The sequence below is a fragment of the Pelobates fuscus genome, chromosome 5 (assembly GCF_036172605.1).
Source record: "Pelobates fuscus isolate aPelFus1 chromosome 5, aPelFus1.pri, whole genome shotgun sequence".
Lineage (NCBI taxonomy): Eukaryota > Metazoa > Chordata > Amphibia > Anura > Pelobatidae > Pelobates > Pelobates fuscus.
Genome location: NC_086321.1, coordinates 362,149,756 through 362,164,009, shown reverse-complemented (window position 1 = coordinate 362,164,009; position 14,254 = coordinate 362,149,756). Strand labels below are relative to the sequence as shown.

Here is a 14,254-nt window from a genome sequence, read left to right as displayed (position 1 = left end):
ACTTTATATACTTGAAATCTTTAAATTTTTTCTGCACTCCGTAGCAGCGAGTACAAACGCATACCTTAATTGCCTGATATTGAGTGTAAACCCAAAAGTGCTGACATTTATACCCTGAACTCTCTATACTCTGAGCTTAATCCAGCTCAATAAGTAAAAAAGGCAAAAGGAAAAATACGGGGAAAAAAAAAAAAAAAAAAAAAAAAAAACAAGAGAGACACGATATCGCTATAAGCACACAGGTTTTGTATTTGTTTTTTATTTTTTTTCTCTTTCTGGCTATGGTTGAGGCACCAATTACCGTGCAATAAGGGGCAAAGGCTGAAAGAACCTTGATCACAGTATAGATATCAGGCAAATTCGACAATACATTTAAAAAAAAGAAAGGACGAGAGGAGGGGAGCAGTGCTGGAAAAGGGGGGGAAAAAAAAAGTTCACAGAAGGTTGTAGGTAGCAGGGAGAAAGAGAAAGTAAGAGAAAGTAAAAGACAAGCAAAAGAAAAACTAAAAGAAAACGGAAAAGACTTAAGGAAGATCTAAGCAAGTCGGACTAAAGACTGAATAAAGATTGATTGGTGGGCTTGTTCTCTCCATAAGCTGTGAATTGCTATAACATGGCTACGAAAAAAACACATGAAACCAAACTCTCTTCTAGGAAAGACAAAAAAGACCTCTCCCAAGATAAATCTCAGGATAAATCACTCACAACATATTTTTCCCCCCAGCAACATAAGAACTCCAAACATAGATTAAATGAGATGGATGTGACCTTGGAAACTTTGGATCCAGGACCAATAAGTAATCCTGATAAAGAGTTAATAACCATTTCCTTGCTCCAAACTAGTTTTAAGACCAACCTGGATGAGTTCAAAGCAGAATTGGCTTCAACTGCCGCAGAAATCAAACTGGATATTAAAACTGAAATAAAAGTTCTCGCTGCAAAAATGGAAACTTTTGAAGACCATCTCAAACAACTAGACTCCCAAGTAAAAAATTTAACAGAAGATCACGATAAAACTCAGCGGGACATTCTAAATCTTCAAAACAAATTATCTGATTTAGAAGATCGCTCTAGACGGAAAAATCTACGCTTTAGAGATATTCCAGAAAAAGGCAGTCAAGAGGATGTTAAGCAATCCGTGACGGAGTACTTAATCATATTGGGTGCCCCCTTTAAATCTCCAGATTTGATAATCGAAAGATGCCATAGGACATTCAAACCACAAGCTATTCAAAATGATTCTCCTCGAGACATTATAGCATGTTTTTTTTCATTTGACTTCAAAGAAACCATCCTGAAACTTGCAAGAACCAACCCAGTCTCTGAAGGTCCTTTTCAGAAAGTCAAAGTATTTCAGGACTTATCCTTCGAAACTAGAACAAAACGAAAAACATTCAGCTTTGCCACTCGATCTCTGAGAAGCCACAATATAAAATACAAGTGGCTTTTCCCTCTAAAACTCAGCCTTTCCTTTGAAGGCAAGAGAGAAATATTTGAGACCAATGCATCTCTAATAGATTGGCTCAAAAACAATAAATTATTGCTGTAGATTTATAATCGTATAATATAGGGGGAAAAACGCCCTTAAGGGTGGTCAGAAAGTGGAATAAGAGAAATGTGATGAGAGAGAGAGAGGGAGGGGAGGGTATTTGAAAATTATATTAATTAAGGCAAATTTTTTTTTTTTTTTTTTTTTTTTTTTTTTTAACAATTTAACATAGGAAAAAGCAACATTCACTTGTTTTCATTGGGTCTCTATAAATATGCTAATTATCTTACTCTTTGATAATGTAGACACTGCCTGGGCGTCCCCCACTAGATGGATATCCATGTGTAAATAACTCCAATATTATTCTACATGTACTAAACATAGAAACATAGAAACATAGAATGTGACGGCAGATAAGAACCATTCGGCCCATCTAGTCTGCCCAGTTTTCTAAATACTTTCATTAGTCCCTGGCCTTATCTTATAGTTAGGATAGCCTTATGCCTATCCCACGCATGCTTAAACTCCTTTACTGTGTTAACCTCTACCACTTCAGCTGGAAGGCTATTCCATGCATCCACTACCCTCTCAGTAAAGTAATACTTCCTGGTATTATTTTTAAACCTTTGTCCCTCTAATTTAAGACTATGTCCTCTTGTTGTGGTAGTTTTTCTTCTTTTAAATATAGTCTCCTCCTTTACTGTGTTGATTCCCTTTATGTATTTAAATGTTTCTATCATATCCCCCCTGTCTCGTCTTTCCTCCAAGCTATACATGTTAAGATCCTTCAACCTTTCCTGGTAAGTTTTATCCTGCAATCCATGAACCAGTTTAGTAGCCCTTCTTTGAACTCTCTCTAAGGTATCAATATCCTTCTGAAGATAGGGTCTCCAGTACTGTGTACAGTACTCCAAGTGAGGTCTCACCAGTGTTCTGTACAATGGCATGAGCACTTCCCTCTTTCTACTGCTAATACCTCTCCCTATACAACCAAGCATTCTGCTAGCATTTCCTGCTGCTCTATTACATTGTCTGCCTACCTTTAAGTCATCAGAAATAATCACCCCTAAATCCCTTTCCTCAGATGTTGAGGTTAGGACTCTATCAAATATTTTGTACTCTACCCTTGGGTTTTTACGTCCAAGATGCATTATCTTGCACTTATCCACATTAAATGTCAGTTGCCACAACTCTGACCATTTTTCTAGTTTACCTAAATCATTTTCCATTTGGCTTATCCCTCCTGGAACATCAACCCTGTTACATATCTTAGTATCATCCGCAAAAAGACACACCTTACCATCAAGACCTTCTGCAATATCACTAATAAAAATATTAAAGAGAATGGGTCCAAGTACAGATCCCTGAGGTACCCCACTGGTGACAAGCCCAAGCTTCGAATATACTCCATTGACTACAACCCTCTGTTGCCTGTCACTCAGCCACTGCCTTACCCATTCAACAATATTCGAATCCAAACTCAAAGATTGTAGTTTATTGATAAGCCTTCTATGTGCAACAGTGTCAAAAGCCTTACTGAAATCTAAGTAAGCAATGTCTACTGCACCACCCTGATCTATAATTTTAGTTACCCAATCAAAAAAATCAATAAGATTAGTTTGGCATGATCTCCCTGAAGTAAACCCATGTTGTCTCTGGTCTTGAAATCCATGTGTTTTTAGATGTTCAACAATCCTATCCTTTAACATGGTTTCCATCACTTTCCCCACTACTGAAGTAAGGCTTACTGGCCTATAGTTGCCCGACTCCTCCCTATTACCTTTCTTGTGAATGGGCACAACATTCGCTAACTTCCAATCTTCTGGGACTACTCCTGTTTTCAATGATTGGTTAAATAAATCTGTTAATGGTTTTGCTAGTACACCACTAAGCTCTTTTAATAGCTTTGGGTGTATTCCATCAGGTCCCATTGACTTATTTGTCTTTACTTTTGACAGTTGAAATAGAACCTCTTCCTCTGTAAACTCACGTGTAATAAATGACTCATTTATCCTTTTTGTTAACAGAGGTCCCTTTCCTTCATTTTCATCTGTAAATACCGAACAAAAATATTCATTGAGGCAGTCAGCTAGACCTTTATCCTCATCTACATACCTTCCTTCTTTTGTTTTTAATCTAACTAATCCTTGTTTTACTTTTCTTTTCTCATTTATGTATCTAAAAAAAGTTTTGTCCCCCTTTTTTACTGACTGTGCTATTTTCTCTTCTGTGTGGGATTTGGAAGCTCTTATAACTTGCTTAGCCTCTTTCTGCCTAATCTTATAGGTCATTCTGTCTTCCTCACTCTGGTTTTTTTTATAATTACTAAATGCTAACTTTTTGTTTTTTACTATTTTGGCCACATCTGCGGAGTACCACAGTGGTTTCTTGAATTTTTTGCTTTTACTGACAAGCCTAATGCAATTTTCTGTTGCCTTCAGTAGTGCAACTTTTAAATAATCCCATTTATTTTGGACTCCATATAAATTGCTCCAGTCTGATAATGACTCCTTTACACATATTCTAATTTTAGAAAAGTCTGTTTTTCTAAAGTCTAAAACTTTTGTTTTTGTGTGGTGTGACTCAGTCACTGTTCTTATATTAAACCACACTGACTGATGATCACTGGATCCTAAACTTTCACCTACAGTAATATCTGATACCAAATCTCCATTTGTTAACACTAAATCTAGTATGGCCTCTTTACGAGTTGGCTCCTCAACGACTTGTTTTAGAGACAATCCCAGTAGGGAGTTTAGAATATGTGTGCTCCTGGCACAAGTAGCTATTTTTGTTTTCCAATTCACATCAGGAAGATTAAAGTCACCCATGATGATAACTTCCCCCTTCATTGAAAATCTTATTTGATTTAATTAATATGTCAAAAAAGGGGGTAACAAAAAGCAAAAAAAAAAAAAAGACAGGTAATGCTGTTCTCAATGCCCTAGGCGGTGGTATATAATATACTATATATTTGTGAATGTATACAAATGTAACATATTATATAGCAATTGCAAGAACAAATTAGATATATATTATAGGCATTAAGATTAAGGTATTGATAGATAAAAGAATGCTCTGTTTTTTTTTTTCCTTTTTTTTTTGTTTTTTTTTTCTTTACAATTTGTCCTTATTCTATATTCGTGGGTAAAACCACCCGGAAGGGGGAAGGAAGAGAAAAGGGGAAGAAAAAGGGAAAGAAAAGGGGGAAATAACATAGGATATCACTTTTTGCGCTCACATATTGCATAATGTATTAAAAATATAAATTAGTCACCATAGGTATCCTATAGGTGTTGTATTATAAGAAGGATACCCATGTCTAAGTAAATTCACTATCACTTTATAGGTCTTATGTAAAACTGCTGCTAATCAATTAACACTTTAAAAGCTAACATTAGGGAGTGGTCCCAAGTGAGATAATTCACCACAAACTCACCAATTTTTCCACAAGCTTAAGTCACTAGCAATTAACGTTTACACACAAAATATTCTTATTGTGTGCACTATGTATAAATAATGATAGACTAATTAAGATATTTATAAATTAAATAAAAATTTGGGGATTTTTTTTTTTTTTTTTTATTTTTTTTTTCCTCTCTTTCCCTCTCATTGTCTCTCTCCCCCTGCTATATAATGGGAGAGAAGCAGCACAACAAAGGGAGGGCAATTCAGGGGCGGGTTTCTAACTCAGGCATGGTTCAGGGTTCCCCTCTTGTGTAGCTATGCTACTCGATTTTCATTGTACCTATATGGCTTTCAATGACTACAATAGCATTAGGTTTTTACCTAAATGGTTGAATGTAGATGGGGGGCTTATTCAGTGCCCTCCATCAGACGGTATACATGTTGGGTGTTGTATTCCTTTTTTTTATTTAAATGATAGCGTGACAAGCTATCTTTGGTTTTGTTTTTTTCAGGAAGTCAAAAAATATTGTCTATATGTATTTCTATGTTGAACTTTTTATCCCTGAATGTCCAGGGGCTTAATACAAATAAGAAAAGGCACAGACTGTATGATTCATTGATGAAACTAAACATACAGGTAGCGTTCCTACAAGAAACGCACTGGCTTAAAGACACTAAACAAACTTGGGGTGGAGAAAATTTTGCAACGGTGATTCAGGCCTCACTAACAGAAAAAAAAAAAAGAGGTGTGGCAATTATATTCAGAAAAGATATTAACTTGGATATTCTCCATATTGAATTGGATTTAGAAGCGAGGTTTATTATTCTATTATGTAAGATTGAAGATAGAGTTTATACTCTGGTTAATGTTTATTTACCTAATGTCGATCCAATGACCAAATTTTCCCTGATAATGGATAAAGTCGATAAAATCTGCAGGGGACATTTGATCATTGCCGGGGACTTTAACTGTGTTAGTGATCCAGCTATGGATAGAACTTTTTTATCTCCCTTATCAAACAACAAAGGAGCTATCAAACAAGCAAAAAAATTGAATAATATTTGTAAACAATATAATCTATACGATATGTGGAGACTACTACACCCTTCTGAAAAAGATTTTTCCCATCTATCCGGGGTGTATGGTACTTACTCCCGGATAGATTTTTGCTTAACAAATGCCAACACCATTCCGATCTTTAACCATATTAATCTAAGGGAAAACACTTGGTCAGATCACAGTTTCGTCCTATTTGATCTTGGGGATTCTCCCCCTCTACATCGTAATACTTGGAGACTAAATGATAACATTTTAAAAGACCCTAGTAATAGGGAGGACCTTACCAAATTATTGAAATATTTTTGGGCAGAAAACGACCCGGGAGATACCTCTCCGTTAATAAATTGGTGCACTCATAAATCGGTAATGAGGGGCTATCTAATTAAAATAGACCACTTTCTTAAGAAAAAGAACGGCACAATACTGCCTGACTTATATATCGAATTCTACTCATGTTCTAAAAAGAATAAATTAAAATCTTCTCCGGAGTTGAGAACCCAATTAAAAGTTTTACAAACTCAAATTAACTTAAAAGAAGAGGAAAAAATTAAGCAAAATATATATAAACTAAAATTAAATCATTATGTCTCGGGCAATAGAGCGAGTAAAGGCTTAACTAGGAGATTACGCAATCAACAAGCAAAAAACAGGGTAGAAAAGCTGGTGGTTGACCATATTGTATACTCCACTCCATCTGAGATTGGACAAAAGTTTAACCAGTTTTACCAAGACCTTTACAATCTAAGGCTATCCCCAGAAACTAAAGACATCAAGGAATATTTATTAAATTCCCAATTGCCGAGAATTTCTTCCCAGGATTTGACCAATTTAAATAGAAAGATTTCAACCGAAGAAGTACAATTTCAAATTGAGAGATTAGCTACAAATAAAACCCCTGGTCCTGATGGTTTTTCAAACTTATATTACAAATATATGAAATCCTATCTTTTAAAACCTCTTATGGAAATGTTTAATCAACTCGCAGAAAATGAGGCCATACCTAAGGAATTATTACAATCCAATATCGTCCCAATTTTAAAATCTGGAAAAGATAGTAGGGACCCAAGAAACTACAGACCGATCGCATTAATTAATGTAGATATGAAAATATATTCCGCCATTATTGCTGAGAGATTGAAAACGGTCATTACAAAACTGATCCACCCAGATCAAATAGGGTTCATCCCCGGAAGATGGGCATCAAATAATACTCGAAAGCTTATAGATATTATCGGTTCAGCAAAAGACCATAAGGAGCCCCTCCTGGCCCTGTCCCTGGACGCAGAAAAAGCGTTTGACAGGGTCGGGTGGGACTACCTTAGAGAACTCCTTAAGGCATACGGCTTTAAAGGTTGGATATATACTGCAATTATGGTACTGTACTCTTCCCCCTCGGCCAGAACTGTAGGTCCCAATATTACTTCGTCCTGGTTCGATCTTAAAAACGGAACAAGACAGGGGTGCCCCCTGTCACCGATTTTATATATTCTTTCTCTCGAACCTTTCGCGGTTAACATTAGAAACAACCATTTAATTAAGGGGGTCCCCACTAAAACTCAGGAGATAAAGATTGCACTATACGCTGACGATGCCTTGGTTATTCTCATATCTCCGGAGGAATCATTAGCCGCACTCATGAAAGAAATAGATACATTTTCTAATATTTCTAATTTCAAGTTAAATGTATCTAAATCCACAGCTTTAACCATCAATTTATCTTCGACACAGGTTGAAAGACTATCCCAAAAATACCAATTTATTTGGACTGACACAGAAATTAATTATCTGGGTCTTAGTTTTCCAGCAAATGCCTCTCATATAATGGAGAGGAATGTAATGCACTTAATGAAAGATATGAATCAAAATTTAAAAAAATGGAAAAACCTCGAGACCTTATGGACAGGTAGAATCAATATTATTAATTCCTATATTTTACCGAAATGGCTGTATCTGTTTTCAATGGTCCCTCTCAAAATCCCTAAAGGTTGGCTTTTAATGATCCAATCGGCTATTAACAAATTCATTTGGAATAATAAAAAGCCTAGAATAAGTCAAAAAAATATTTCAAGAAAACTGTCCCAGGGAGGGCTAAACTTCCCAAATATCATAAATCTTTATCATGCGAACATTATACGACATATTTACATTTTACAAGAACCACAATTTTTTACTGAACCCTGGTATAAAATGGAATCCGAAGCTATACACGCTTCTAGCCTTTATTCCTATATCTGGTCAGATACTGGTAAGCTCTCGAGAGTGCTACCGTACTCCCCAATATCGCTGGCCCACACTTTGGAAATATGGACAGAAATTAAGAAAATCTTGGGTTTAACCAATCGAATCCTTAGAACCTGCAAATTAAATATATTAGAAGCTAATGTAGAAGATTTATCATTGAGACACTGGCCTAATAAGGACACTTTAACCATAGCGGATATTATGCAGGGTGATAATATTTTACCCTTTCAACAGTTAGTAGATAATTTGCATATTCCATCTAAAGAAATATTTACTTACTTTCGTATCAAACACTATATTCAGAAACATGTTGTTCAATCTACATTCCCATGCGTTAAAGAGCTGCAAACTCTATTCTCTTTTCAAACTGTACCCAAGATTATCTCGGTTGCCAACTCGCTACTTAAAGGCTTAGATCCCTTCCCGCATAGACTGGTTAAAACATGGGAAAAGGAACTTAATCTAGTGATCTCCCCAAACGACTGGTTTTCCTCCTTAATTTGGGTAAACAAATTTGTTCATGGATTGAACCTGACTGAGTGCCACTTTAAGCTTTTATATAGGTGGTATTATACTCCAACAAGGTTGGCTAAAATGTACACTTCTCAAGACTCAACTTGCTGGAGATGTGGCACCTATTCAGGCACATACATTCATATTTGGTGGTATTGCCCAGCACTTAAGCCATTATGGGCCTGGACCTTCAATATCTTTTCGGAAATATCAATGAATGAGGCTTCGTTTAATGATTCAAACAAAAATCCAGCCTCGGCCCTCCTTCATCTGAATTGGCCTTTCAAATCAAATAAATATAGATGTTTAGCTACTCACTGCTTTATTGCAGCCAAAGTTACCATTGCAAGACAATGGAAATCTTCCGAGCCTTTTCAGAAGGCCTCTCTAATTAAACAAGTTAAACTTCAATTAACAATGGAAAATGATATTCTTAATACCTGGTCACTGGCCTCAAAAAAAAGAGACTGGTATTTACTTTGGTTAAACACCTGTTCCCTACTATATGGCAATTTATAAATTTTTCATGTGACGGGGGAGGGGACGGGGGTCTGACCACTCAGTAGATATACCTCTATGGACAATAGCTTTCTTAGTTTGTGGTTATCTTCTAGGGATATACTCCCTATCATATTTCCACAGACTCTGCGTATATAATATAATAACGACTTCCTCAGTTAATTTTTTTTTTTTTTTTTTTTTTTTTTTTTTTTTCTTATTGGCATGTTTTCTTTTTGTGTTTGCGTGGGGGATGGCCTGTTGCACCTTAATTAACGTATTCTCTCTATACAGTAGGAACTATTTATATCATTTGGTGTAATATGCAATATGTATGTTTGTAATGTATGTATTTTTCGAATTGTATTGTAATATAAAATATGAAAAAACATTTTGAATAAAGAAGTATTGAAAAAAAAAAAAAGATTAACCATATCTATGCTGTAACACAGACAGTGGATGATCGAGATAAGGTCAGGGATGAAGTGTAGAACATAGAAGCATAGACATATAGAGAATGGCATCACTTGGCCAATCGTAATACATGGCCCTGGCTGATCTAAATGCAGCATGATCACTTTAAGTGATAACTTCTTAAGCTATGAATATATAATTTATCATTAAGATATATAATATATGTATATTACATTTGATTGCAAGGTGCAGTATATATGTTGTATATGGAAAAAATTGCAGATTTATTTATAGATCTATACATTTGTCAGCACACTGTATAAATGAAAGTGACCATTCTTGTGTAGCTAAACTATGTGAGTACCACAGGTACACTTAGTATACAGTGCTAGAACATAGGACCGTTTACAGACATGGCTGCAACTCCGGGAATCATTTATTATCTGAATGTTTTTTTCAGATTATATACCGCGACATTTTTTTACATTTTTTATTTTTGTTGTACAGCTACAGATAATATGGGTAACATCAGTGTTACTCAAACACAGCATGTCAAAAGCAGTACGTGGGAAAGTGGAACCAGTGAAATACTGAGAGGTATAAGTTAGGTTAAGTTACCAGCTATCAAAGCACAGGCATGCTTAACCATCACTGCACAGTTTTTTTATTTTGTTAGAGAAAAGGTATTAACAGCAAGGCGAAAATAGAAACCATTAACTGTGTGATATAGCCACTTAATAGACATTATGAAGGAAAAGAGTAACAACTGCTTATATAAGTATTAAGTAACATGCTGATGACATCATCTCCACAATCAATTATAAATCTTGCAATTAGGCAATCAATGCAGTTATAGCACAAAAATCAATCATATTGAGCACAAGGTGTGCTCCTAAATAGTTCCCTGACTGTTAGTAAAGGGATTCATCACAAGCAGCAGTTGATGGAACTAATATAGTATTTTAATATTTAAAGGGACGAGTTAAAATGGAACTGTCACCTTCTGGGGACTTTTCATAATTCCATCACATCACCACTGGGGGTCAGGGGCAGGGAAATGTGAGTTCTACTTCAGCTCTAGCTCAAAGAGCTTACAATCCACTCATAGAGTAATGATTTAGAGAGTGGGAACCTAACTAATGAATTTGTCAGAGACCCAGAATTCCTTTTCTGTACCTCATGGAAACATGTGCCGCTTGCACTTAAACAGGGTCATATCCCAGCACTCACTGCGACACCCTTAGCTGTCACTATCAGGCAGGAACCCATAGCTGTCACCTCGTTCTAAACACTGGCGTGATGCCGGAGGAGCCCCGCTATGAAAGACCTTCCTGTGGGGTTAGTTTGATTTGTTTAGATAACAAAGAAACAAACATCTAGGCTTGATGAAGGACTGGGTCCCAACCCCCCCATCCAATTTATTTTCTCAGTCTCTTCCAATGGCCAAGTGGCTCTGTGTTTACGTGCGCCGATGTTCGAGGTCTCTGCTGCAGACTGTTTAAATAACATGTTCTGAGAGCTTGCCCTCGGGCTAGAAGTGGATTAATTAGAATTGCAGTCGAAAGTCGCTCTGCAAAATGAATTGTGCTGCTGCCGCACTGACTGTGTTTGTTATCAATGCTACATAAGAGGGCTTTTGTTCTTTTCTACACGAGAAACCCTAGATTTTCCATTTTCTGCACCTACCACATTTAGGGCCTTATTCACTAAACTAAGACTTTTGTAGAATTGCCCAGAGCATTGCAAAGCCAAAGCTGAAATAGCCAAGATGGAGAATTGATCCAATTAATCTATTGTGGCCCAACATTTTCTGTTACTTTGACAAAGTTTGGGGTTGTACAAGGTCTCAGAATAGGATTCAAACGGAGTAGACTCTGCTAACTTAACCTGTCCAAATTCAAAAGGTTATCTAGACTGAATTTCGTGCTCTTAAAGGAACATTTACGGCACCATGACAACTTCATCTCAATGAAGTTGTTGTGGTGCCTGGTGGTCCTGGGTTAATGATCTCAGCCTTTCACCAGAACCCATTCCAAGTCTTCATCATTGAGGCCGAGGAACTTGGCCAAAATATGTGCAGAATAAACAGTCTCCTTCTACACAACTTTAGGTTTAGCCCAAAGTAAGATGGCCCCTAGCACCTCCAGACACCATAACAACTTTATTAAAGTAAAATTTGCTATGGTGCCCAAAGTGTTCCTTTGAAGCAGCTCTGTCACCTTCTGGGGTCTTTGCATATTTGGTGACATTCCTGCTTGTGGTGCGGAAGCCTGAGGAGGATCCCACAAGACCACGGGACCCCTTACAGACCATGTCTTGCAATCTTCGGGACACAGACTTGTCCCCACAGGCAGCGCTAGCAAAGGCTGGGGGAATTGACAAGACTTGAAGGCTGAAACTCTGCCTTTTGTTAATCTCGGATATACCATGAAACAAAGCAATTCCCAAATTAAATCAATTTAAATGATTAGAACACAGGGCTCAAAATTTCCACTAGCCATTGGTGAGTGACAATTTTGCCCTGGTGAGCATACTATAGCTTGCAGAGACAAATAACTTGGCAAGCCTTAGAACATTCCGTTTCCATATAGGATGTTTAAAGGCTGGTTTGTTGAGATGCATAATTTCTCCTGTGTTATGGCCTTATAACAAACACCGTATCCTTATGTCTTACAGGAGCGTTGCTATTGGGTGCCATTCTCTATTCCTGGCAGTTTCCTCACTTCAATGCTCTGAGTTGGAACTTGCGTGAGGACTACTCACGAGGGGGTTATCGTATGATGTCTGTCGTCCATCCACTTTTGTGCCGCCGTGTGGCCTTGCGTCATTGCTTGGCTCTCATTGGACTGTCCACCTTGGCACCTGTGTTTGATGTCACCACCTGGACTTTCCCCATAATCTCGCTGCCCATCAACATGTACATCTCCTACCTAGGTTACCGCTTCTACAGGGACGCTGACCGTTCTAGTTCAAGGAAGCTCTTCTTTTGCAGCCTATGGCATCTCCCTATGCTTCTGCTTCTAATGTTCACATGTAAGAAGTCTGTAGGTCAGAAGACAGACAAAGAGATGATCCAGGCACCAAGCTGAGACTTGGGGCCGTGCCTGAAGGACTATGGACTGGACTGGTCTAGTAGGATTATGTGATACTATGGAGGTTGTTTATACCTATCATGCGTAAAGCATTGAGAGCCTTAAATAATTGGGAAGGGACTTGGTGATTTTTTTTTACTGTTCGGTAAATCTCCCTAACAAGGGTTACAGTAAAGCAATGTTCTTTAAACTTGTTCTTCGTGCCCAGAACTAGACCAGAGCTTTAAAAACACCAGGTGATTTTATCTGTGATTTTACTCCATAATCAGTGTTATTTAAAAAAGTGAGAATTCAAAGTGAATTACAAATTTCAAGCCAAAGTAGTCAGACTGAAGGCATAGCTGACTCGTTTTCCATTTTGGCCATAAATTTTAAATATACTTTGAATTTACACTTAAATAGCTCAGTTTGTCAGATCTCGGCTGGATGGTAGGTCACATGGACATTTCACTCAGGGATCTCCAGTTATCATTAGATCGCACCTGATTTAATAACATGACTTGAAGTATTCCTTTCTTCTGATCGGAAAGAATGTTTTTATTTTAATTAGAATATCTAACAGAATGAGAGCCAGGCCATTCTGTTAGATCTAAATGTCATACCCACCTAGAATGTATCATGGAAACAGGGATAATGTTCTGTCTGATTTGGTAACCCCCAATTATAATTATTTTTATTTTATTTTTTTAATTACAATTTGTTGAAATGTCATTGGTTGCTTTTAATGTCGTATCGTATTTAAAATCCATGGTAGAGGGAGGGCGGGCAAATCTGAGAGAAACTACCAAGGCTAAAGCGAGAATTTAACAATTCAAAGTGAATTATACAAATTTAAGGTCCAAAAAGTTGAAGTGGGAACATTCTCAACTATTCTTTCAGTTTAGTTATTACTGCCTTAAATTTGAGACTTACTTTAAATTCTCAATTTAGTAAATAACCCTACATAAAATGAAGACCATTATTAGCAAAGATCCATTTCTGTAGGATCCAGGCCAGCACCAGGAGTGTGTATCATTACAAACTGATTCAAGTCTGACGCCGCCATGCATTTGCACACACTGTATACTTGAATCTACAGGGCACTGAAGCATCTACATACTGTATGAATTCTCTTATTACATTAAAAGAAATCTTACCTGTTCTAAGCTGCGTGTGATCGGTTATGTTCCAATAGGACGTTGTGTTAAAGAATGTTGGCAGTTGGCGATGTGCTTTTTGATCAAGCTGTACAGGACAGGAAACTTGCCATTTATGACAAAGGATCTAACAGTGACACCGCTAACAGGCGGCAACTTCATGTGCATAAGTGTCTATTTATTTACCCATAAATAACTCGTACAGGGTATCACAGCAAATATAATGCTAAACCCTAGCTGTACTGTTTAATTGCAAGATCCAGAAAGAGTTAAAAACAAAATAATAATTTTAGCATGTTCCACGCACTGAGACGGATAGAACAGCTTTTACTGTATACATTTTAACCGTCAATACATCAATGTCTAAATGCTGATAATCTTAATCACTTCTTCGCATCTCACT

At 37.0% G+C, this 14,254-nt stretch overlaps 1 protein-coding gene across 1 annotated transcript in view; it reads left to right on the top strand.

Moving 5' to 3' along the window:
* The window catches only part of LOC134611804 (protoheme IX farnesyltransferase, mitochondrial), a 133,316-nt gene extending 119,460 nt beyond the window's left edge, over nucleotides 1-13,856 (top strand). Inside the window, exon 7 of the mRNA XM_063456044.1 lies at nucleotides 12,300-13,856. Coding sequence (XP_063312114.1) covers nucleotides 12,300-12,712 — 413 coding nt within the window. The 3' untranslated portion in view covers nucleotides 12,713-13,856. The remainder of the gene's footprint in view (nucleotides 1-12,299) is intronic.
* The last annotated feature ends 398 nt before the right edge of the window (nucleotides 13,857-14,254 follow it).